This window comes from Columba livia, chromosome 8, assembly GCF_036013475.1.
Source record: "Columba livia isolate bColLiv1 breed racing homer chromosome 8, bColLiv1.pat.W.v2, whole genome shotgun sequence".
Classification (NCBI taxonomy): Eukaryota; Metazoa; Chordata; class Aves; order Columbiformes; family Columbidae; genus Columba; species Columba livia.
The window spans coordinates 18,422,016-18,449,309 of record NC_088609.1 but is presented as its reverse complement, the minus strand read 5'-3'; the positions used below and the strand labels follow the sequence as shown (position 1 = coordinate 18,449,309).

At 38.1% G+C, this 27,294-nt stretch overlaps 1 protein-coding gene across 13 annotated transcripts in view; it reads right to left on the bottom strand.

The window, feature by feature from the left end:
* CRB1 (crumbs cell polarity complex component 1) overlaps positions 1–27,294 on the bottom strand; it is a 118,970-nt gene that overhangs the window by 44,056 nt on the left and 47,620 nt on the right. For all 13 annotated transcript variants that reach the window (XR_010474314.1, XM_065072343.1, XM_021294125.2 and 10 more), the window contains 3 exons: positions 7,064–8,017; positions 3,019–3,569; positions 2,457–2,622 (listed from right to left, as the gene is read on the bottom strand). Coding sequence is in view for 12 of the 13 variants with exons in the window: in XM_065072343.1 (XP_064928415.1) it covers positions 2,457–2,622; positions 3,019–3,569; positions 7,064–8,017 (1,671 nt within the window). In the remaining variant the exon portion in view is untranslated. The remainder of the gene's footprint in view (positions 1–2,456; positions 2,623–3,018; positions 3,570–7,063; positions 8,018–27,294) is intronic.

Here is a 27,294-nt window from a genome sequence, read left to right as displayed (position 1 = left end):
AAGATAATAATTGAGAAACCAGGCCAACTTTAAACCAATACATGTGGAACAACATCTCTTCAGTGCCCCATGCTCCCTGTCATGTAAATTCTTGTGGGTTTGCTGAAAAACAATCAAATTCCACCCATGTTTCAGTTGTGCTTGCCCACTCCTTATGGCCGTAGAGATTACAGGGCAGTGCCAGCACCATAAGAAGTGTGCTGATATGCATCACCTCAAGTTAGCATTCTAAAGATACAATCCACATTAGTGTTATATCTCTCTTCCCTCTTTAGACAAAAAGGAAGGAGATCATAATTGTAAAACCTGAGGCTGAGAGGGTATTCCAAAGGAAAATATCTGTTTGCCATTTTATGTTCGTTCCCTAAGGAGAGGCAGCTTGTTGTTACTCATGACAGATCTGCATGGGGTGAACCGTTGTTCTCAGATCCTCTTCTCTCAGGTAAAGCACTAAAGAGGTTTTAAAAAGTATTTGATTGGATTCCAGTTTACTCTTACTGGTGCAAAAAGGGTGAACTTAATTGAAGTCAGTTAGCAAAAAGCCCCTTCAAAGTCAGTGTGAGAGAAGTCATTCCTATCATGTTTAAAGCCACCTTCTCCCGCTGTGTGCGCACTCCCCAGCCCTGCCTAGGGCTCTGAGCCTGGGCTGGTGGCACTGGGAGGGCAGCAGAGCACTCGTTTTGCACTGCCATGAGAGAAAATCGATGGGCAACATTACGGCAGCTTTAGGGACATCTTCACAAAAACATCTGACATCTTTCATGAGCATGGTTTCTACTAAAATGCACAGAATCATTGGGCTGTAAGTTTGCGCATTGTGAGATTTATGAGGATAATAAACAGGGAGGGGAGATGGGAAGGAATGTCTTCTGTTTGTGCTTCAGACAAATTTAGCTTTGCAAGATCCTAGCACTGAGATAACTTTGGTTCCTGAACTATCTTTGGGCTCAGTGAATCTTGGTGAAAAGAACCCCTGGGAGTCCCAGTAGGTAATTGTTAACTGCATATCCTGATACTAAGGCAGCAGAAGTGTAACTATATTGCCTGGTGCAAAAGGAAAAGTTTCCTCAGAGGAAAACCTACTAAAAATGAAAGTCAGCGCTTTTCAAAATTATTTCTGATTTTTTAAATATCTCATAAAGCTGAGGTTTTTTTAAGCTCAAAAGCTAAAATACTCCTGCAGAACTCTTTTTAAGGCCTGAGTACAGTAAGCCTTTTGGATGTGCTTTACTCTCAGCTGTGACACTGGGCATGCAGTTTTGCTGTTACCTGATGTTCCCCACATCAGCTTCCTGTATTGGCTTTTTACCTTTTTTTTTTGGAGTTCAAGTTTTCCTAAAGGGCTTGCTGAGTGTAGCTATCTAGGTGAAAGTATAACAACAGCCCATGGAAAACAGCTCTTTTTCTACCTTAGTTTGAGTTCAGCAAAAGGAAACAGTTCAGATACTTTTCAATTCTCTGTCTGCGTGTATTTATATAATACTGTAATATGCAATAATAAATGTCATGAATGTGTTTTGATGTGATCATTAAAGATGTCTGTTAGAGAAGGTGCAATGGTTTTGATTTCAGTTATAAATTTTAACAAGTGTTACAGTGCTGATTCTAACAATCTCAAGAAAAATAGCATCATATTGTTCTGTCAGCAAATTGTCTACGATAGAAATCTTTTGTTGACCAACCTTCTCATTCCTAAGAGTCAGCCATTCTAACAGCTTCCATCAGACTGTGTGTGTATTTATCTTCCTTCACAGCATCATTAGGGGTTTCTTTGATAACAAAAAGAAAAAATATTGCTTCAAAATCCTTACTTGCTTTTTAAATTCCACTCCAGGGTGGGAAGGAGAAGGAAAGTGGAGAAGGAAAGAGATACGCAAGGTGGCTAATGTTCGTAAGACAGCTAATTGTCATCAATTTTTAAACTAATAGACTGCTTGGCATGCAGGTTCTTCTTAGGAAAATACTAGTTGAATAACTGTATTGCTTGCTGGTATTAAAGTAACCTTCTTCAAAGATATTTAACATTTAAGAAAATCAAATGATGCAATGTATGTCATGTAGCTTGTCTTTTCAGGAGGATGGAGAACATCCTAAGGTTAATCCAATACTGGATATCCTCCTATCTCTGCAGTGGAAGTATGAGAGGTACACTCACACTCTGGCAGTGTACTGATCTATTGTACAACCTTGACAAGTTGTGTTGAATAAGTCAGAAGCAAAGGTCCTGTAAATGTCAGTGTCTGTGTCAAAGGGTCTGGCTGAAAATTTCTAGGTTTGGTAGAGCAGAATCTTCCCATTGATACTACTTACAATTGTCATAACTGTTATTATAATAAAGATATAACATTTGAATGAACTTTAGAGGCAGTGAACAATGGGTTTTAAAGGAAATTCTGATGAAAATTTCTAATGTTTCTAATCTCCAAAGATGATAGGAATAACTGAAGTGTACCTACATTCAAATCCTTGGTGTACCAGCTGGCATCGTGCTTCAGGAGGACAGGGACCAAGCTCACACCACCTCACTTCCTCGCATGCTTTCCCCGCTGTGTTAGGGGGGCACGTGCACGTGAAGTCATCCCAGATTGAATAGCAGACACCACCATTGTGGCAAGGGTTGGACTATGGTGAAAGAGAAGAGACAGCCTAGGCATGAATAAAAGCTGGTGGATTCCCAGCCCTAAGGATGTGGTACTGTTTGACAGAAAGGAGAATTCTGTTTATTTCTGATGGAAAGTGATAAAGACCAGTACTATGACAGCACAGAGCACATGTTAAATAATTGGTAAAAAACAGTATTTCAACCTTAAAACATTTTCATTCTCCAATATGCAAATACGTTTTGCTGCTGATACTCATGTAGAGTAGCATAACTCAATAAAAATCTATAGTTCCTAGAATTTTTACAATATTCCTAGGATGTCATTATCATCAAATGGTATATGGGCATGTATGAAAACTTAAAAGAAATTTCCCGTTATAGACGTGTTAAAATGCACTGAAAAATGTCATTCTTACCTTGCAGAGATTGTCACCAGTACATCCTTGGGTGACATTAATCAGGGTCCGGTTGACAGGAGAATTCAGTGCATTGATGATGGGGAAGAATTCCAGAGGGTGGTTATTCACTCTTACATCTTGGATGCAGCCTTTGAAATACCTGCCATTTCTGTCAGTTTCTTTGTTATCTGGTAGGCCTCCAATGTAAAGAATATCCTTACTTTGCATGGTTAGTACCGGAGGAGAAATAAAGCCTAGGTATTGAGAGGACTGGAACAATTCCATCTTATTTGGTTCTATTTTTAATGTTATTAAGTAAAAGTTTCCATCATTCATGGAGTGTTTGCCTAATAATTTCATGGAATTTAGAGCTAACAGTGTGAGTTTCCCACCTTCCAAGTAGACTCTTACGTACAGTTGGGTACTGTTTCTCAAAGCCAGTAACAAGCCAGAAGACTTGCGTGTTCGGACAAACATTGATATGTTAAAATGTTCATTCTGAGAGGCATCAAGAGAAAAAGCAGCATAGCCTGAGGAGCCTGCAGATCCAAACCGGCCTGGAATGTACTCTTGAAGTTAGAGATAAGAGAAAAGATTAAAAAAAAAAAAAAAGAGAGAGAGAGAGAAAGAAAAGGGAGAAAAATAAAATAATTAGGGCTAAATGAGAACGGAGAGAATGCAATGATCAAATAGCTGCTTCTGGTAATATTTATGTATGGTAGTAAGATGTGCTGGTATTTATGGATGAATAAAGACTTGATCCAGCTGTAAATAGCTTCTATTTCAAAATTCCTGTTGGCTTTCATGGCTGTAGCATTAAGCCTCAGTACAGGACCAGATGTTATATTATTGGACATATTCTCCCCCTTTATCATGCTCCGTGTAACACTGTGTTCTCAAATGGTTAAACAAGGACAGATTTATATGGTTTCCTGGATTGGTCCTCAGAAAGATCATTTTGAAAAGAATCTGGATGCTTTGATCCTCTGCTTACCACAGAAGCTAATGTAATTCTGGAACTTTGTGATTTTTATTTTTTTTTGCATTGATTCATAGAATTAGCTGAAAGCTGCACAGCAAATCCTTTTTGTGTAAAACCTCCAAACAGGGCACCTATTTGGTGCTGCATGGGCTCCCCAGTCCTTGGACTGAATTTCTGTGGCTGAGGCTCAACACGTGCTCATACACATCAGCTTGTATCCAGTTGTGAAACCTGTTCAGTCCTGAATGCCCGTAATACTGCGGTGCTGTGGGGGAAAAATGATCCAGGATTGGGTAAGCCTTTTTCTTTTTTTGTGTGCTTATCAATTAAAATGATTAAACCGAAACCATCTGTCTCTCTCCCTGACTATTTTCAGTAATGATTTTCAGACTTGTAAGGATACAAAATACGTACCCCAAACCGTATTTTATTCTGATGAGTCATCTCATTAAAGCACAACAAAGTGTTTCTATTTTTACACTTTAAGTTTCGTGATCTTGTCCTCAATATTACAGACTTCCTGCTTAAACACTTTCAAGAGCTATTTTTAATAGATCAAATTCATAGAAAGAATAAAACATGCTTTTTTTAAAAAAATAAAAAAGCTCACATAGCTAAAGAGTCAGTCCTCTTTTGTGCAGTAAAACTCCTAGAGTGAGACCTCATAGGCCAAGTTTCCGCCTGCAGCGCTACTTTTTTTAATGACTACATTAAAAAACCCAATGAAAATAGGGGACTGACTGTGAAGCCCCAACAGACCTTTAACAACCACACTGTACTTCTATGTGGCATGGTAATATTATTTAGCAACAGGAATAAATCCCTTGTTTGTTCCTAAACAGACAATTTAATAAGTAAATTAAATTTAAAATATTTTAATTCAATGAATAAAATTACCTATATAGCCACATCTCCTTGTTCAAACTCTAGTATGTACAAATAAATATTTGTTGAGGCGGGTGGTTTGAGGCATGAAATCTCAGTTATATTGTTTTTTTCATGCAGGTAAAAAGAAAATTTCTCCTGGAATTAGGATTACACATTTGCAGTGTTAGAAGGAAGCATTAATCTTCAAAAAGGCATTTCATGTTTACAATTACATTATACATTTCTCTCTATTTATAAATATATATATATATAACATCAATCTGATCTGTTTGATGAGATGGCTAGTATCACCTTGGTCAGTATTAACCTCTTGGGTCACAACATCTGGATGTTGATCAAAATGAGTCAACATCTGTTTGTTATTTTGTATATGTAGAGAAAATATTGCCTCTTGTCAATTAAATACTTGGCAGCAACTTTTCTTCAAAAAGACACTAGCATTTCTTATGTTATCCTTTACCACAAGCCTCCCCCACTCTGCCTTTAAGAGACCTGTCATAGTCTTTTAAATATGGCATATATCTAGAACCTATGTATCAAAATGGCATGGTGCCATGATTTGCAAGGAATATTGTGGTCATTGGAAAAAAAAATGCATACTTTCTAATCATTCTCAACAGTTCTAATGCCAGTGTAAGCCTCTCCTGGCCCTGACTGGTTTTAATTTTGCTTCATATAAGGAGGGAAACATATTTACCAGATGTTGTCCAATACTCCAAAGTTGCTTTCCAAATCTTTGGATAAATTACAGCTAGACTTCAAAGAAGTCTGTTACAATTACCTCTCAGACTTTGTCATTTTGCAATAAAACCAAAAACTATTGAGAAGTATTGATAACAAGTATATAATACAAAAAGAAATTGTATTTCAACATTTTGAAATGTATTTCAAGCTACAGCTTTCTGCAGTTATGCATTCAATAAACCCCTGAGGCAGTCACTCAGCTGATGTAAATCAATGTAGCTTCACTGGCAGCAGCACAGCCATCCCAGTTTACACCAGTTTAGGATCTGTCCATTCCAATCTGACCATGGCTCTGCCATTGCACTTCATTTTTTCCAGTCCAGTTGGCAAATATATATACATAAATATATGTTTGTATGTATATGTGTATGTATGTATGCATGTATGTGTTTCTTCCTCCCTACACATTACTGTGATTGCCCACGTGTGGATGGTTAGGAAGAGAGCAGAGAGGGAAGCAGGGGCAAGGGTGCTGTACAGTTTTCTTAAACAAAACTGCCTGTTTGAAATCACTAAAACTTTTGCTGAGGAAGAGTCACAGAGTCCACCCAAAAATGTTCCTGGGGTGCTGCATTTACAGCTGCAGGGGGTTTCATACATCAGATGCAGCACAGCTGGGAGCTGGGCAGGGACCTGTGTTCTCCTTCTCTTTGCTTCAGCCGGCGCTTGAAAAGATCATTTGTAGCAGGGAAAGTGCTACAGGCATCTGCAGCTTCTGTATTCCTGCTTGTCACTGCCAAAGAGGCTGTTTGCTGAGATGTGCTCTTTCGTTCACTGCGACATGGACACCTTTCCCCCTGGTCACTGAGTAGCTCTGGTGACGACTTCTCCCCTTGGTTAGTGGTTGTCCAGAGCTGGACCAGCTGAGAGCTGCATGGGCCCCGTTTGCTGCCTCTGCAGCCCTGCCTTCTCCTTGGGCTAATCAGATTAAGTTAATAGTATAATCTTGTTCATTTTTTAAAATTAGAATCTGTCCTTTTTTAACTTGCAGTACTTTTGCTTGCCTTTCATTGCCTTAAATGAGTTTCTTTATAAAAGCCCAGAGAGCTTGCGGATAAAATTTTCAAGGAATGCTTTGAAAGTAAGACTTAAACTCCAAGTGACTTGGTTGCTTTCTAAATTTTATTCAGGGTGCATAACCTCAAGTGAACTACAGTTTTCCAGAGTTTATGGCGTGCTAAGAGCACTGAGAAGATTTTAAAATTGAATGAGTGGAATCCACCAGTTTAGCCTGACTTTTGTTGTCAGGCTGAAAAGCAGCCTTCCTGGGGAAGTAACTAAAAAATAATGAAGGCGTGCTACTGCTGACCTCTTGGACTTTCTTGCCAGCCAACATTAAGATCCAGAGTTTCTAAGGGTCAGGCCATTTCGTCACGGGGTAAACAGGATGGTTTATGATCATGTTTTCAGCAACCACTTAAAACACGAATGCCAACAGCGTTCCCTTACCTGTTGCACAGCCTGGCCCAGTGTACGGCCGGTAGCAATCACAGTGGTAGCTCAGCCACAGGTTGATGCAGCGTCCCCTGTTCTGACAAGGGTGGGTTTCACACCAGTCCTTTTTAGTGCATCCTGTCCTGACATTTAGGGATGACTCAGGTGATGTGTTCTCTGGAGTAATAACATTCAAGTCTATTTCAATGTCCTGAAGACAGCCTACAAATGAAGGTGCAGAATGTATATTATAGATGTTAAGAAGAGAGTTGCTGCTAATGTTCCCCACTGGTAAGCCACCCAAAAATGTGCTCTGAAATGCAAGCATCACGTGATCATTATCTATCACAGCAGATTTTTTATTGAGACATGATTCTACACAAGAGCTGTCAAGCAAATTAAGAGTAACAGCTCTTGCCACGGTTACCTCCACTGAATGCCATTCTCCATCACTGACATTATGGGGAATATGCAAAAGAGCCTGTGGCTGGTTATTGACTTGCACGGATAAGTGTAAGTAGCCATTCAGTAACTCCAGCTTTGCAAATGTGTTTTTCTCCCCTCGGTAAAACAGAAAAGCTGTAGGTTGCACAGTCTGGAACCTCAGGTTTACACTATAGAAAAATTCCTTTTTAGGGGTGACGGGTTTCTTCAACAAAAGGAAACTGTTTCCTTGAAAGGAAAACGTGGTTACGGTTTCACAATGTATTCCAGTATACCCAGGTGAACATATGCAGCTGAATCCATGTTGGCCATCTTTTAAATGTGGGATACATATTCCATTGTTTTGACATTGTTGACCAGTGCAGCCACGGAGGACTTCTGTACAGTTCCAGCCACCGTAATAAATCCCTTCTTTGTCTGCAGGTGGGCAATGGCAAGTGTAATTCCCAGGAAAATTCTCACAGATTCCACCATTTTGGCAAGGGTTCATGTAACATTCATCGATGTCTTCATCACAGTGAGTACCTGAAAAATAAACAAAGAATTAGACATTCTGGGTAGGATAACTGGAGCCCAAAATGACACTTTTAATAATGTGTTTTATTAAATTATCTTTTATTAGATGGGAAAGTCTTGATAAAGAGATAATTGACTCACAAGTCTAAAATATATTAAATATAAAACCACCATTCACATGCTATGGGTTTCTTGTTTGAAGTATACGAACACCTTATCAATAATCACATTTTGGAGAAAATAACCAAACAAATTGACAGTTTTGATATGAATAATGTGATTGATATGGATAATTGAGATAAACATAACCTCCAAATGATGTGACCAAGTTTCCCACCTGTTCTGTGGTAGGAATCTAGAATGCTTTGAGAGAAACTGAATTATTTATCACGCATAAAAAGCCAAGAATTGTTGCTTAATTCATATTCATAATACAGTGTGTTGATGAGCTGGACTATAGTCTGTTGGTCTTCTCTTCCAGATAGTAGAAGCACAACAGACTACTATTTCTGGTCCCATATGAAACACTTTTGAGCAACAATCTTCAAGTGAGAGCCACAGGACTTATAAGTACTATATGATATAGTGAGACATACTGACAAGTAGGTGAAAACCTCTGCAAAATGTATGTCCAGCAAGCTGAGTATCTGAAGAATGACATTCACAGAGTGAACAGGGAGCTGCCCAGTGTGAGAAGAAATCCAAAGCAGACCTTAAACACAGTTCCTACCAGCGGCCTGGCCAAGATGAAGCAAGATGCACCCTGACTACAATGAGTGGGCAGCTGTCATATTTCAGGATCAGGTCTCTACTGCAGTTGTTCAAATATGAACAACAGATCTCATTTCTTCCAAAAACAAGGCAGCAGTGACTCCTGGTCTATCAGCCACAGTTTCGTACTGTGAGGAGACTTCACTTGGGATGTGAAGATCTGAGAGAAGCTGCTGGAGGGGTTCAAACCTGTACGTCTCAGCAGAATATTCCTAGTACCTTGTATCTACAGGAAAACTTGCTTTACTTCTCCTATATGCAGAATATAAAGCAAGAAAATATGAAACTAATATTTTCTCAGACATCTCAGAACTTAGTGATGAGAGCACTTCTGTAGAAATAGGGCAATATAGGCTCATGTTTCCTCTTCTTCCATATAATGCTTGGCTTCTGGTATGTTGGGTAAAAGGAGAGCTCCTCATCTCAGCTTCACTGTAATTTGACAGATGTGATGTATGTCCACTGGATCAGACTTCACAAAGAAACACAAATATATTTCTCTTGTAAAAGTGATCCATTTATCCCTCTGCACTGTTGTTCATCTATAAAGTGGTAATTATATTAACTTCTCCCTTGACCAATCAAGTGACTGATCTGTATGCAATGGATCAGGGAAAATCTGTTTCTTATCTCCCTTAGAAGCAGTCAAAATATCAACATTCTTTTTTGAAAATTCATACTTAGTGCACCTCCTAGTATTTTGACTTCCCTTCATAGTTATTCTAGAGAAAAATACAAAATACTTTGCAGTTAGTTTTCAAACTAGTATCATCAGCACAAAGTACTTAATAGACATAGTTATGCCTGTCCCTGCAGCAAAACTGGTGCTGTAAATTAGATAGAGGTATGCTGAGACTCACAGAGTTGCAGCTAGGTAGCAGGCACTACACCTAGCTTCACACACAAATTCACATTGAGACACTTCTCGTGGAAAACTACAGAGTAGCATTCAGCCACAATGAATTGCTTCAAGTAGCAACAGATATATGTAGTTATTCAGGCTAATTCCTTGCCTGTCTGCTTTATTCAATCAAAGTAGTAACTAGACCCATCTCAAAGAGTGGTGAGTTACAGGAGAGCCAGAAGGGAACTGAGAATTGCTTGAGATTTGTTTGAAAGTGAAGTGGCCATAGTATGTATTTAAAAGGACCTCTTAGCAGTGATTCTCCTCACTCGTCAGTCTTCAGTTGTAGTATATAGTTTCCACTTGAAGCTTCAGCTTATCAGACATAGACAGTGCCATCTCCTTTCTCTGGCTGTGGGGTTTTACAGCAGCAGTCCATATCTGCCAGGCTTATATTTATTCCTATGTGAGATGTCTATGTATACCTTAATGTGTAGTGGCATCTGGCAGAAATATGACTCATTGGGGCTGACTTTCTCAAAGCAAAAGCATCAACGTCTAGCAAATAAATAAAATTAGTTTTATCAGGAGAGGTACATATTGTTTTTAGTGTGTTCCTTGCCTATAGAAAACAAATAACATCAGTTACAAAATGCAAAGTTACAACCATAGAGCAATTTAAATATGTCTAATTTCATAAGCATTTCAGTTTCTGTACACAAATGTTTACTTTTTAAGTAATGATGTTAAGAATATGTTGCAAAATAATTATTTTGTGGAGCTGTATATATATATACTTACATATGTATGCCTACTATTTTGTAATAAGATTAGCACAAACATAAATATAGGTCACACTAAAAGACAAGCACTAAGCCATTTTTTCATATCAAGAATAAGTAAATCAGCTGTTCTTACAAGTGGTGTTGATATTGCTTGTTATCTGCCAATTGCTGTGCAAGCAAAGACCACTGTCATTCAAGATAAAAGCACTCTAGATAAAAGGATTAGTCAATATTTATAGAAGTGTATAAGCAGGTCAAATAGCTCAGATTGGAGAAGTTAGCATGGAAAAAGTATTCTCAAAACTGTAGGACAAACCAAAAGCAAGTGCGTGAGGAACAATTTTCTTTTCAGTAGTTACATGCATTAGGTCAGATAAACATATCTGTGCTTTTGAAGTAAAAAGTAAAGTAAAATCATTCAGAATTTTCTCTTCTAAATATATTACACACCTACCAAAAATTTCAGACAATGTGAGTATTTAAATAATATTTTTAAAGATAATGGTTACTTTTTCATGCCATGAAGTTTTATTCAAAACAGAAAAGAAATAGCTCCTTTGACTCAGTTTGACAACACTACTTATATCTATCTGTCTTCTTTTTTCACTTACACTTTATTACTATAGGGTAGCCAATTTCTAACTATTAACCTCTTAATTAAAATATCTGTTTCAAATTTAGCAGCAAAGGTTTCCTGCAGAAGCAGAATGACAAAAGCAATTATTCAAGCATAATTGTACTGAATGCCACTAATTTTCTTTTTGATTAAACAGTTATAAAGCTATTATCTAAGTTACACTTTTGATATGCAACTTTGGTTAGAAATCTGTTTACAGCTTTCTGTCTTTCCAGTTTCTCATCATTATATAAATATCAAGCAAATAAAAGCAAGCAGTCTGAATAGATACTACATGTTCAATACAATCTAAGTGCACACAGAATTTCACAAAAAGGAAATATTTACCTGTAAACATTGTCATTAAAATGATGTAAACCTGTATCCTACTTGCAACCATCTTTTTCTGAAGGAAAAAGATACTTTAGCACTTAAGCAGTCCACAAAGTAAGTTTGTGTAAAATTCAAAACAGTTCTTAGTATAAAGGCTGCCTTTCCAGGATTAGCTTGCTCCAATTCTGTACCTGCTGATGGAGTCTGAGGGTGTATTTTGCTCAAGCCAGATCAACAAGGCTTAAAGTAAGACTCATTAAACTGCTTACGCAATAGATATGTATTCTACTTAAATGCTTTTTCAGTATGTTCTGTCCGAGTGTGTTCACACTAAACTTTGATCATGTTTCACAGAAAGGTTTATTTTTAGGATCTGTTCAAGACTCTTTTGGTACTTTTTGGTGTTTTACAATATGTTTTTAAGACCATGTTTTCTTTCATTTTCAAGAGGTTTGTTAACCCAGATCAGCTCTTTCACAGTCATTGTTCACTCAAAGAAACTCAATAAGAAAACAGAAAAGACAGAAGATTTTCTTTATTTCATAAAGTATTTCTGTTCCATTGGCTTTCACTGTACTGCTTACTGGAGAATTACATCTGCAGAGTTTTGAGTGTGCTAAAGACAGGAAAAAAAATTTACTAAAACATTTTCTTTTTTTCAGGTCTTGAACAAGAAATTTTGATTTGGACCTAGTTTAATGAGAGGAAAACAGAGTTCGAGAGTCTGGACTACTTATTCCTGCGATAATTTAAGCAGCAGACTTATTTTTCTTTCTTTTCGTTATACTTTATTTACATGATTAGTTTCTTAAAATATTGCTAGAGAAGTATCTCTTTGTGTAATTAGTGAAATAATTACAAAGCAAGAGAGTATTTCCCTGAGCTGGTATTTACACCATCCAACTAGCATATGGTAAACTGTGGATTCAGATCTTTGTTTTGGCAGTTTCTCATTTTAAAATTTCAACAATGGATCCTGAAGTCTCCCTCAGCCTGTCCCCAAGAAAACATTGATTTTTGGTAAGTGTGTTTTTCAATTCCTTCTTCTTCCTCATTTATTCATCAATTAGGAAATTCCTGACATGTCAAATTTGTTTCCAAAAATCTTGTATGCAGGATATTATTTTGGATTCATTTAGTCTACAGCTCACAATTTATTCTATGGTGATGCTCAGAAATCTGCTTCTCCTTCCAGCCTCTGATACAGGCATTGAGTGACTTTTTTTTTCTTTAGTTTTTCTATGGTGAATTAAAATACCACAGGGTACAAATGTCATCCAGACTCTTTGACAGGTAAGAAAGGAAGCTTTAAGCAAAATAAAGTTCATGTTAATACATTAGTGTGCATGTACTTGATTAGTAGTGCTTATCAGATATCTCGTGCTACAGCTTGAAGTTTAATATGCATTTGTGTTTTGAAAATAACAAGAAAAAGTTGGAGGTTTTTGGTAATTGTCAGTCCTTTTGCAATATGACCCTGATAATGTTCTGAGGTAAGATTACAAATGTACACACTGTCAACAAACTAGGATGGGCATACACGGTAACAGCTCAGTGGAAACACAGACACAGAGGAACTTCCTACCAGGGTATTTAGCAAACAGCCTGAAGCTGTGTCAGAACTGCTAGGGAGTGTTTTGAACAAATCTGTCAAGGACCAGAGGGTCACAGAAGGTGGTAGGTAGTTACTCTAATTACAGTAAGGGTTTGATATTGACTTTAAAAACAGTTTCATACATAAACCAAGGAGAAAAATCTACATGGAACCACCATAAAGTGGGTATAAAACCTACCAGGAAAGTAATCGTTGGAAGTTTCCTGTTGAAATGGGAGGGTATATTGAGTATGATCTGAAAACTATCAGATTCAATTCTGGAAGGACTCATTCAGTTTCTGTTGTCTCTGGACAGAATGACCAGCAATCAGGTGGAACAGTAGTTCCCATTTACTAAGCCTTGGTCATATCTTAATAGGAATACGGAGTCCAGTTTTAGTTCTGCACTGCAAGGAAGATTTGGATCATTTGGGAAGAATTCAGAGGAGAGCAATGAGAACAATCACAGGCTGAGAAAATACGATTCATGAGGAGACACTAAAAAGTAGGGCTGTTCAGTCAAAAGACAAGTAAAGGGAATGGGAATGGGACAAGATAAGAATCTTTCAATACAAAGAGAACACACTGTTCCCTGAGACCATAGTAAACCAGTGAAGAAGTCAGGGGTTTGACCTGCACCAAGGAAGAGCCAAGTCACACTTCAGGAAGTTATTTCTAATGATAACAAGGCAACAAAGCCTTGGCATAAGATGTGCACTGTGAGATACAGGGTCTATTTTGGATCCTTAAAAATAGGTTAGAAATGAAAGTGCATGGTGACATGAGTCATGTTTCTGTGACTTCCTTCAATAAAATAATTTCCAGCAACAGAGCTGTGAAAACAAAAGTAGGAGTAAACCTTGGAGAAACTAAAATTGTAGCACACCCTTTAGAACATGCACTATGAAAGACAGAGTTTGCAATAACGCTTTTTCCACCTATATTTTACAGTTTTGGAAATGTCTGTTACAAAATCCTACTTCAGGCAGAAACGACATTTTTCAAGGGACTCATTAATCCTGAGGCCAACAGAAAGATCTGGCAGAACTTATATTCTTCAGGGCTCCAGGTCTTAGCAGACAATCATGAAAATTCTAACTTGCCACATCTGTGCTGATAATTGCAAAGAGATAATTACTCTTTCCTGGAAGGAGGAAATGCACGTTCATGAATGAGTAAGCGCAAGGGAATAAATTGACCATCTCTGTGTCATCGTAATTAGAACTCATGCTTCTGGGCATAAATCAGTTGTCATGGAGGTCAGGAAGGAGGTTTTACTCTTATGTACCTCAGTGTAGAGCAACTGAGGGGTATGCATTTATTTTTTCTCATATTTTTCTTCAGTAAACAACTGGCTTATATTGGATATTAAACTTAACGTGACCAGCGATCTAGTACAGCAATTTTGTTGCTGTCTTATCAGGAAAAGCTCATATAAGATGAAGACCAGAATACAGTGCAGAGCTGGAGGATGTGCAAAACTGAGTGTTGTAAAAAAGCAGGATAATAAGCATTTGCTAACATTGGGCTAATTTGCACATGATACCTTTCACACAGAACTCTAATTTTGTGAAGCTGTAAGACCTTGCTAGTTTTTCCTTTATTGCAGACAAATTCACTGTTCTGCTATTTTTCCTCTTGCCATTTGAAATGTGCATATAAAGTTAATACTGGCTAGGAAAAAAAAAATAAATAGAAAGAGAGTTGAGTGACTTGGCTTAATCATTAAATATGTCACTCTAGCTGAGGGATATGGAATTCATAACGTGCTACATTCAGAATGGCATGCTGTAGCTCAATCTTTTTAAATGTTGCTGGCCTGAAGCTTCACAGACTAGTTTGAATTTTCAGTAAAAATTGATATTTTTTTTTTTTTAAGTAGTAAAATCCCCCAATCCCTTAATCTCCTCAATCATTAAACATTTTCTGAGAGTAAAAGTACTTAGAAATGTTTTTCCACTTGTTTCACATGTTTTGTCACACCTAACATAGTTTTCATTTGGAAAAAAAAAAAAGAAAAAGAAAAAGAAAATCATGTACATGCTGTAGGTGATTAGTTGTTTGGTGAGATCTAGTGTGTTTGTTTTATTTTATAAATATTGGAAACAGCTGACTGAGTTAAGCATTGGCTTCAGCTTCCGAGTAGACCAGCCAGCCTTTTTCACGAGCCCGTTCCGCAGCCCTGAGCACTCAGGCAAAGCCGCATGAGCAGCACAGCCAGGGGTCAGAGCCACAGAGCCGGGGAATGGCAAGGGGCCGCATCCTAGACGGGCAGCACGGCAAAACTGTTGCTTGTAGCCTACACCTTCATCCCATATTTCGATTAACACAGCCAGCCATGTGGATTCAATTGTAGGATTAGGGTCTGAATCTGGAGTAAAGAAAAACTTGGTGAAGAAATACGTCCCTGCATGGCACTCATTTTCCTTTCATTTCCCTGCTTCTAGAGTCAGCTTTATGTATAGGTAAAAGAGGCAGCTGCTGTTGCATTTGACTGATGGAGTTAAGACAGAAAATCAAACAGTAGTAGCCAGGTTTTCCCGGGTAGAATCCCTCTTGAGTGGGTTTTCTGGCAGTAGGAATGTGTTTGTAGGTACGGCCATGTCATTGATATGAGCTAGGAAGGGCTGATGAGAGGAGGGAGAGTACAATTACAGGGTGTAACAGGTTAAAGTGGAGAAAGGTGATTTATGCAGGATGCCATTAAGAAAGAAGAGAAAATAGCAGGTGAGGTTTTGGAGATTAAACAGATGAAAAAGAAGAGGAAAATGTGAATGGGAAATGGCAAATGGAAATGCAGGAATCAGTGGTACCTCCAAAGATACTTGTGTTGGCAATTGAGACTGTTTTTGTTAGACATGCAGGCATTTATGGGTAGTAGGAGGAGGGTGCATGTGTGTGTATGACCACTAATCCATATAGGAAATATGAGGGGTGCTTAGAAAGAATGCAGATCAGCAAGAAGGTCTACGCAGAGGTCTGAGCTAAAATTGAGAGAGAGGAAGGGAGGCCACAGAGCAATGCTGAAGACAAAAGACAGAAAAGAAAAATAGAAAAAAAAGCTGTCATAGATTTTTGTCTGTCATTAAAGAAAGACAGTCATGTACACTGGAGCAAAGAAATCAATTCACAACATGTAGAAAATTAAGATAGGATAATAGAAAAATTTAGATTGAAAGGTACATTTGAAGGTTATTGCCTGGCCCAATGCTCCACTCAAAAGTTAGGACATAATCCAGAAACGAAATTGGAATGGTGGGTTTCAGAGAATTTTATTAGTTTATACCTGATTATGGACCAAATATTTGGAAGGCAAAATAGATATTTGGTGTTCTGCTTCCAGTACATTTTTTGTGTGTTCTTTAAGCTGTAAAAGGAGTATATATAATTCAGGAATTTTTCATGTTTTACCTTTTAGAAAACTGTGGTAAGACTGTGAAATTCAAAGCATTAATGATATGATTTGCATTTTTTGTAGATTTATGAGCTTGTACATACAGATTATGTGTGTTCATTTGAACCGAAGTATGTCCAGAGGGATCTTAAAACAACCACTACCTTTGAGTTGTTTAATTAGATCATACAAGGTCATGTTTCATTGACTTGAAAATCTGTTTGGAGCATATGATTCACTTTGGAATTGCAAAACAAATTAATTTTCAGTCCTACAAACACTTAAGGGCTTTAAAAGAGTGCTTGCTGTTGATGAACACATCCATTGAGAAATGTATGCTTTGTCTAGTCTCCCTTAAATGGGATTTTCTACCTTGTCTCTTGCTGGCTTCCTCCTGTTTGTTCTAACTGAGGTAGGCAAGCGCAGCCACTGTGCTGTCTAGTGTGAAACGGCTTCTGCCCTGGAAACGGTGCTTTGAAAAATTTCAGTCAATTGCAAGATTTTCTCATTTTGTTAAAACCAATGTGAATCTTCACAACATAAAAAAGTGACTGTATTTACATAATTTCCTTGTCAGTCCATGTTGAAACAAACTGAAAAAGCCAGCAGGCTAGAAAATAATAGTTTTAATAGGGCCTATAGAGCTTAATTGACAATGGAGACCTGAGAATAGAAAAATATAAAATATGAATGTGTGAACATACATAACATGTTCATGCTGTGTGCGTTTTGAGCTGTGCTTAGCATTGCTGTATAAATAACACGAATATGATCTGTATTGATGCTGTATATAATTCTCTATTATACGCTGTACACTTCTCTATTCCTACAGAATATATTTCTACATAATTTATTATCACTTTAAATACAGAAGAGCAAGTCTTTTAGTGTGAACTATCCACTTCTACAATTTTTAAGGCAGTTCCTCTACCTGATGTATGATTTATTTCCTATGTAAACAGCTGCAACTTGCTATATGTAGAGGCAGAAGACCTTGGACTTTTGACTGTGATCATTCAGTCCAGTTCTGTATCAGTGGGAATGGCAGAAGACCATATCTCTTTTCACTTCAGCAGCAGTGTTCACTTCTCTCATTCCCTGCAATGCTAGTTCTTTTAGCAGTGTGGAAACTCATCTAAACTGTGGCTTTGTTTATCCAAGGTTTCATATGCTTAACCCATCTTGAAGCTGGGAAGAGTGAGACCCAAACTAGCTTCACTTTTGCTAGGTCACATAACAATCCCAAGGGCAGGGGGACAGCATGGGCTCCAGCTGAGATTGTGTGTGCTTGTCATGGACTGCTGGCTGTCTTATTGGGGGGTTTCCTGGATAATACTAGGGGTATGTGATTAGCTAGAATAAATTTAATTTTTGTGTGTCTTTATGTGCTACTTTTGTAGCTGGGCAGACATGATCACAGTACAGCATTCAACTAGTTTTCTTCATTTGTCACTGTAGGTAGTGATTTACCATGATGTTCTGGCCTCACAAACAGGCCTAATAACAGATTCTGAACTCTCTTTGTTAAGAAAAAATAGTGCCCTTAGGACAGGGACTGCAGCCATAATTGTATTGATCATATGATTTTCTGTAACAGTGTCATGTTGTTAATACAGCCAGACTTGAAGGATTACAGCAGTGGGAGAACAATCTGAATCAGATCCACCAAATCTATTTCTAGCAGCTAATAATCAGCATAAATTAGCTGTCTATACTAGGCTTTTTTTCTTCTCTCTGAGACTATTTATTGGAAGTGCGAAGTTCATTGTCAGCCAAGGAAGGAGCGTGCTTTCCTTAATATGGTTGTCCCTACATAATCACCAGAAGTACTTTTCTAAGGTAATTCAAATATTTTTTTAAAAGGGACCAGCACCCAGATGATCAGTAAAAGGCAGCTTTGAAATTCCTGTACCTGAAAAAATCAGTCTGGGTACCTAAACAGAAGCAGATTGTGCCTTATTACAGTGACTGCAGAGTTTATTTCAAATGGTGCAAATGAGAAGACATAAAAATACTTGGGTTTATCACTTGTTCCTCCTATTAGGAAACACTGAATAATTAAGAGCTAGATGCTAGAGGGAACAATTCATATAAGAGCTTTTATGTAGTATATTGCATAAAATTAATTTGGGTGCTCATGTTACTAGCTTAATTTTATTACTCAGTGTCCAAACATACTGTTTATGTCCTTGAGAAGACCTTAGACTCATCAGTGATAACTAATTGCCAGCAAACTGTAAAACTCCTGAGTCCAATCCAGCAAAAGTGTTGAAGTTATTTTTTATTTATTAACAATTTTATTATTAACAATTAAAATTAGAATAATATATGTGTATACATATGTGTATACAAAACTGTGAAGAGTTCTCTATACACCAGAGAGCAGTGCTACCATTCAGAGGGACCTCAACAGCCTGGAGAAATAGGCAATCTTCAGGAACCTTATGAAGTTCTGCAAAGAGATTTGCGAAGCCCTACATCTGGGGACAAATAACTTCATCCACTGGACATGCTGGGTGCCAAATGGGCTGGAAAGCAGCTTTGCTGTGCGGGTGAACAAGTTGGCCATGAGCCAGCTGTGTGCCCTTGCAGCAAAGAGGGTCAACAGACTCCTGGGCTGTACTGGGAAGCACATGGCCAGCAGATCAAGGGAGATGATTCTTCACCTCTCCTTGGGACTGGTGAGACCACATCAAGTCCAGGTCTGGGCTTCCCAGGTACAGGAAAGAAGTGGATGTACTGGAGCAGGTCCGGCAAAAGGCTGTGAGGATGATTAAGGGATTTGAAAATCTGTCATGAACAGAGGATGAGAGAGCTGTGGTTTCTCAGAAGTTGAAATCTAAACTTCTCTCCAATGTATCTGTTCCTTTCCTTTGAACAACGATATATTGCCTGATCTTGTGAACGTGATTGCTCTCATGCATGCAGTTCTTAAGACCTGATCACATACGCGTGAGGATTAGCTGTATAGGTATCCTGCTTTTAAATTTTAAATGCTGTATGTCCTTAAATAATCCTTTATAATGGGTACAGGTGGAAATTAGAGACATACTTGTACTGTAAAAGTTAAGAATACTTGGGTTCTTTACTCTATTTTCCATGCATATAGGCTTGGCAGCATTCATTCAGCAAGGTTTAGAAGATTATGTGTACATGACAACCCTGAGGATTTCCATCATTGTGATTTTCCTTCCATCTCTTTCTTTTTGAAGAGCATAATGACCTATGACAACTAAGCTTTATCCTCTGTGGAGTCTGACATTGCTTCTGTTTAACAGATCAGACAGTTTGTGATACATCAGTACAAGACACTTTCTTCCCCACGTCAACCTAGGGTACCTCTTCAATATTTCCCATCTGTGCTGACCTGTGTGATCAAGAGGTCATGTCCTGAAGTCAAACCCAGAATCAAAACACTCACTTCTACCACGAGCCAGACTATTGATGTAAACCATTTAATTTATATCAAGTTGGAACTTGACGTCCAATTTCTCAGTCCAGAAGCAATTATTTTTAAAGGAACATGCCAACAATATTGCTTGGCTTAAAAAAGCGCAAGTTCAAAAGGGTAAAAAACATTTCACACCATAAATAAAGAATTGATTATACTTGAAAATGAAGTTTGTAATTACTACTGACGTTTCTAAGCCTAGATGAGGTGCCTTTTATGCTTTAAAAACTGATGTCATTTAGGCCACTGGCATTATGGGAACCTTATGTAAGGGTCTGGAATATTCCTTTGCTGGTATTTTAAGGATCAAGAGGAAAACATTAATATTTTGCATAATGCTTGAGTCCAACACATATTTTTTGTCAAGCAAGGGTGCAAAATTCATTGTGGGTGCTGAGCACTTAGTATGATGGGAGTTCCTCTGTCTCCTTTCACCCAATAGCTCCATCAGCAGGACCATTGGCACAATCAGTAAAGCCCAATACTCTGGAATGGGAAATTATGTTGTTCTTCTTGTGTGAAAGCCAAGCCTCCATTGCAATAACAGAATTTAACTAGGAATAGCCCTGACCTGGGTCATTAAGTTACTATTCTGTACTTAAAACCGTAGTGCTTCTTTTTCCACAGCTCTTACAGCCCTGAGTGGACTTTGCATGATTGGCTGAAGACCAACATCCCTGAACTCCATGTGGAAGATTCTGCTAATCAAACTGTGTGGTGCAAAAGCTGTAAACTGATGTTAAGAATTTGGATTAGCAAACGGCGTTCATCACAAAGTCTTTGAGAAATCGCCTCCTCCAGATCAGGCTCTAATGACTGTGTTGAACTATCAGTTAAACGTGTAGCAGATGCTACACATAGAGAGTATTTCGTGCTCCCTCTACTGGCTAGTAGGTACAGAAGGAGTAGACAGAATTTAGTTCACCAAGAGCTCTTAGATCTCTCAGAGCTCTGCTGCTACCAAAATGCTGATGCTAGTTCAAACAAATTACATATTTTCACATATTAGGGCAGCTTATACTTTTTTGGGGGTATTACAAATAGCAGTTTAACAAGTAAAGCCTTTTACCAAGGGTGAACAAGAATGCCATCCCACTGCTGTGGGTTATTTGGGGATGTTTCTACGTGAGAAATGGTATTTCAAAGGCATATAAAAATCTGTGAGTGTAAAAATAGAGTAGCTAAGCTATATAAAAAATGTAACCTCTACAAGAACGAAGTGATGAGTGACACACCATTTATATTTGATGCCATAGCAAGATAACAGCATCCTGCATACTTTAATCTTAAATAAGTTTACTCATCTTGATTTTTTTATCTGAATATAGGCCAATATTGCTCTCATAACAAACATATACAGGTTTGGCATGTGAACATCACACATTTCCCAATCATGCAATTAAAATAATTAATTAGTAATGAGGACCAACATAAACTCTGCTTGTTAATGAGCATATGCATGGCATGCTGCAAATCTTGCAGAAAGGAATGAAGACAAATCTTTCATTCTTACTACACAACAATCCAGCCAGAAAACTCTGCACTTCAAAATAGAAAAGATGAAAGTTGTGGATCTTTTTAATTAGTGATCAAAGAAAGGCTTTCAATAAGCAGAGCAATGAAGTGCTCTGAAGCAGCTATTATGTATGTGTTGACATATATATGTAATATTTTTGTACCAGCGCATGCATGTGGGTGTGTATACACATTTATACATACATGTATACGGTTCAGAACTATTTGCCCACGTTTTATTTCTGACTGAACTCCTCCAGCTTCTCTAATGTCACTCTTGAGTTCCTCCATTATTGGGGGAAAAGAGAAGTAATGCCTCTTAAATATTTGGTTGTATAATTTACTGTATTTCCAATAAACTAGATTTTAATAGGGTTCACAATTGTGAGATTATTAAGGCTCTTTTCTAAATCATCTGTTGAGTAAAACATGGAGCTATTAAATTGGGTCATTTTGTTTATCACTTGACATTTGACCTTAAATATTCCATAAATTAGAATGTATTGAGGAAGTAAAACATATTAGTCCCACAGCACAGATCTTCTCTTTACCATCTACTTGTTAAGCACTTTCTCCAGATTAGTGAAAACTATCCAAAGTGCAGATTTAAAGAAAGTTCATTTCTGTTTGGGGAAAAGTTGTGCATCTGCTTGACTTTACAATTTGACTGTAATTCTATCAAAATGACATAGCCTTATACAATACAATGCTAAACATCATATGCTGTAAAGTAGCTCCTGAGATGGACAATGAAATTCTTAAGATATGCAAAGTTCTGCTGTCAGTTTAGTATGTGCAATTCCTTTTATTTCACTGGGGTTCATGCACAGTCGTCACTTAGACCACACTTTAAACTCTGTTTTCATTAGTGGTTGTCTTTGCCATTGGATGTATGTGTACATGCAACAAACAACCTCTCTTTAAGAAACAGGATTATCTGTAATGCCATGGTGTGCTAGACACACAGAACTAGCATTAGGATGTATGGCAGGAGATACACAGCAGTTTTGGCATCTATTAGGGAGAAGATGACTTTATTTCAGCAGCAGGAAGAGTGGGCAAAACCAAGTCCTGGGCTCGGTTCCAGGCTGCATGGCATGTTGCTGAGATGGAGCAAAGCAAGAAAAAAATGAAAAGGCCAGAGACATTGTTCAACAAAAAAAGATGGAACAGAGCAGGTTCATAAGATCAGCCAAGAGGTGGCAAAACTGGATTGCAGGAGACTATAAATATCTGAGGTATGCCAATTAAAAAGGCTAGGAAAGGTTTATTCACAGTATTAAGGAAGAAATCAAAAAGTTAAGTAGGTAGAGCCTGAAGAAAGCCCCAGAAGGAAAATTCTTACTGGATATTCAGGCTAGTTTTGACAAGTAGTCGATCATATGATGGAATGACCCAGCAGGAATGAGTGTCAGTAAAATAACAGGTGCTCGAAACACATTATTCCTGTGGCCAAATGATTTACAATTGAACTTTGTGGGGGGTTTGTTTGTTTGTTTGGTTTTTTCTCCCTTACCAGGTACTGGACTTCAGAGATTCCTTAAATCTAAGGATGTTATCTGTCTGCATGTTGCAAGATCTGGGAGCTTATGGATGAAAAACCATTCATCCCCTCCTCCCTCCCTTCAAGGAAAAAAGCTTTTCATGCTAAAAAGTGTTTATGTGCAACACTGTTTAACAGAGAGAGATGTGCCAGATTCAAAATATCCACTGCTTGCAGGCTCTGTCAATCATGTCGAACTACATTATACAACTTTACATATCAGTGTAACTAGAGAAAATAGATCATAGTAATGATGGGTCAGCTGTGAAAACTTTAAGCATAAAACTCTACACGTGTTCTGAGGATAATATTGGTAGATGTTTCCTCATGTTTTAATTTCATATATTTCTAACTAGAAAACAACAAAAAACCCCAAAACAAACATCTTGACACTTGTGCATTCTTTTGGTGCTGAATAATACAGAATTGATGACTGTAATCTCTTTCCATTTCCAGTCCAACTTGCAACAACAGGAGAGATATTCCTTATGTCATACATATTTCTCACGAAAAAATATACATAGGTATATCAGGGCTCTAAATATAATTCTCAGAGTTGCTAAAAAATTGTCAGGTCTGGGACCTATTTCTGTAAAACATTGTCATGGATAGTTCAAGGGTTCCTTTCTTAATGATCATGGTCCAGCTTTTACAAAACTTTAATACAGACCATCATTGCTGGTACAAACACTCTTCCATCAAAAGGTTCTCTTATACAACAGGAATAAGAGGGACAAGCTGAAGTCTTCAATAAAGCTGAATTTTGTTTCATTAAAAGGGATCCTCTGCATAGATAGCACCCATGCTAGGTTCATATTTTGTGCTTAGGATCTGAAGCTATTTCAGTCTCTACTTGGAGCACATGAAACATGGTAAGTGGATCCGATAATGCTATACAAATACATCCTGCATGGGTTGTTGTGAGACTCCACTGTTCATAAGATAATGTCATGCCTTATGGTCATATTGGACCTTAGCCTTTTTTTCTGGTTTTCTGTGAAGTGGGGATAATTCTTATGTCCCACACAGTCGCGATAGATGAGTGAATTTGCTTGTATTTATAAAATGTTCAGATTTTAGTGAGGCAAAACCCAAGCTGCAGAATGTTGTACTAAATACAGAAAGATTATCAGGCACTATCAATATCACTTAGAAATACATGCTGCTGTTTTCTGAAGTGTCTCACACTGAATTAGAATTCTTTAGCCAGTGATAAACACTAGGTAACCACTACCAGAAGACTCAGTGCATTTAAACACTCACTCTCGCAGTCTGCTGCCATGCAGAGGAGCAAGTTAAGTCATAAGACTAATTTTTGCAAAAATGGTGTTAAGCTTCCAGAAAATATCTCAAGACATAGGCTGTTAAGGAAAGAGCTGTCATTAATAACCTGAGTCAGTCTTAGCTGCTGTGGTGATTTATATGGCTGAAGAAAGTAAAAATTACACTTTCTTGCACTAAATGGTATTTCTTACAGTTGTTGAAGAGGAGTACTACCTGCAGTAGAAATGAAATAGAAATGTCACACAAGTTCTGTAGTGGAAACAGAATGCCAAATTCATAAATTCCTCCAGATACAGCCTAATTTCAGTACTGCCATCAATGTTTTGAGGTATGTTTCCTTCATATGGGCATTATGTTACAGAGTGTGCAAATTTTGAGTTCAACCTCAGCTTTCCTTCTGGGGGACTATCCAGAGAAAGACTAATTAGACTAACCTAACAATGAGTTTTGTTTGGGAGCTAAGGCTGTGAGAAGTGAATAATGCTTATTGCAAAGAAAGCAGTTTGATCAATAGTGAATAAAGAGACAAGCAAGAAAGTAGTGAGCAAGCTGCATTCTTGGAGTCTGAAAACATTTGCAAAACTGCCTCTTTCTCTGGAGTAGTCCACAGGCCAGGGCTAAAGGACACACTCTGTGAGAATATCCTGACCAGTTCCAAAAATTAAGGAAAAAGAGGAGAAGGAAGAACTGGAGGTGGAGGAGGAGGGGAAAATTGAGAAGGAACCAATTCTGATGACAGTGTGAACAAATCCTTACCAGGATGATACTGATTGAAGAAATGTTAAATAGTATTAGGGGTCAGAATCACTAAAAGCCAGTCTAAATGTTCTTTCAAGATCAGAGGCTTAAGTAGAAATGGAAGAAGTACTTTAAAGTCCTAATTGTCTTTTTTTGTGTAGAGTTTTTACAGGCAGCAAGTGCCTGGCAGGCCCTGAGGGCATCCTCTTCTTCTAATACTGGAGCTGCTAGAACCTGGCTGGGAGCAGCCAGAGAAGGTCCCTCCTCCTCCCCCATGTGCTTTTGAACACAGGGATGTATAGAGATCACAGAGTCTGGAATGGAGATAGGGCAGCACTGTAGAAATATCTCTAGGAAAGCAGTATCTTCTTCCCCATGCTCGGAAAAAACCAACACTTTTTTATGTTTTGCTGCACAACTGCCCAGCACCACAAAGTTGTTTTATTAAGGGAACCCTTCACAGCAGTCTAACAGTGTAAAAGGGATCCCATACTGATTATGAATTGAATTTAGGTGAAAAAGATGTATGTTTGCAACCCTGTTACAGACTCTCTGCAGTTCCAGAGTAGTAAGAAGCCTAGAAATACATCAAGCTCTAATTCTGTTTTTCAGCATTTCACGTGTATAGTACTTGTATTTGGAATTTCTCCTTAAACCAGCTAACCTTGAATAAGTGCTTGATAGTGGCAGCATTTTCCTTCTTGAACCTTTGCTTGTACAGGAATTATAATTAGCTAACAATACCTCCAGGCCTGTTAATTCTGAACCTGAGTGCTTGCCTTGCCTGTCTCCCACTGAAAAGATGAGAGATGCCCTTGACACCTTCTTAATTTAAAAATTGTCTTTCCCCTCTGTATCTCTCCCTTTTTACTTTCTTTCTTTTTTCCTCATTCTTTCCTTGAACAGTCTTGTCCTCTTCTAAGGCCTCAGAATCAAGAGAAAATAACCTTTTAAACTATGATGATGGGCCATGAAATTATGTGAATTAGCCTGATATAATGGAGGAATGAGTGACTACCATGGTGTGAACAGACGAAGGACAGCCAAGGAAATAAAATTTGGAGTCTGGGGACAAAATGAGAACTCTGCTATTAATCTGCTTGTTTACATTTTTGTAAGACTCACATCGCTTTATATATATACCTTAAAAAAGATGGCAGCTCTGCAATCATCATACTGATGGTTAAGAAGGAGATAAGGAAACCAAAAATATATGTATGTATTTTAAGCTTCCCAAGTTAGCAATAATGTGTCTACCATCCAATCCATAATATTTACATTTGTATAATACTGACAGAGATGAGCAGAGAGGCGTACAGCTGGCTGAGACATAGTCCACCCTGTTGTCTGCTGCATGGTCTGCTTGTAGCAGCATCTAAAGGAAGGCAGGGAAATGGAAGCCCCATGCCCTATGTGCTTGTGTTTCTTTCACTCTGGTTTAAGTGTAGAATGAGAGTCCAAATGATTCTCTTTTTACACACGGGTCCCATGACGTTCACAGTTCATTACCTGGGTTGAGGTTTTTGTTTTAGTTAGTTGAGTGCTCAGTACTCTCCCATACTGGCCATTTATCTGCCTCATCTTCTGGCTCAAGGAGACAGTTTCTTTCGCCCATGCATATGGCAGGAATTCAATATGCATATGACACCAGTCTGATGGCATCATTTTATCTTGCAGCAGTCCAACAGACTGGGAAAAGGGCCAGGGAGATTTAAAAGGGAAAAACAGAAAATGTGACACATAAACGAAAAGGGGAAAAAAAAATAAAATACCTACTGCTCCTCTTACTCTCCTTCTGCTGAAGTGAAAAGGATGTTCTGCAGCCCCCTACCAGCTCTGTCCCCTCACCAGGGGACCACGGGCAGCCTGGCACACTCACCACTCCTTGGGCTCAGTTCAACACTGGAATGTGTCACTTGACAGACCTTGCAAGTTCAGAGGCTCTTTAATTTTGACATGGTGTTAAGTTTATTACAACCTGGTGAAATGAGTCACTACCAAATCCACAGCTCTGCCCTGCTCCTTTCCCACAGGTTTTCATAAGGAAAGTGAGAAGTTTAACCTTTCAAATAATGGTCTTTTTAAAACATGTGCAGTGCTAGAGCAATACAATATATCCACAGTATGAAAGGACAAAGTTCTAGCATAACTATTGCCTTAAGCTAGCAGTAACAAATCACAAGCCCTTTAAAAGAAAGCCCAATCTATTAAAAGTACTGTTGTGCTATGGGGGCAGAGACGAAGGTAATATAAAAAATCTAGGGCTTGCTACTGCAGAAGTACGGAGACTTCTTGAAATGTGAGTATGCCCAAACTCTTTGATTTAAAAGGGAGCTGGAGAAGTTTAACCCTTTGTAGAACCTGTGTGGAAATTTTCTGTCTTGGGTCTGAGATACAGCATATATCGAATGGTTTCAA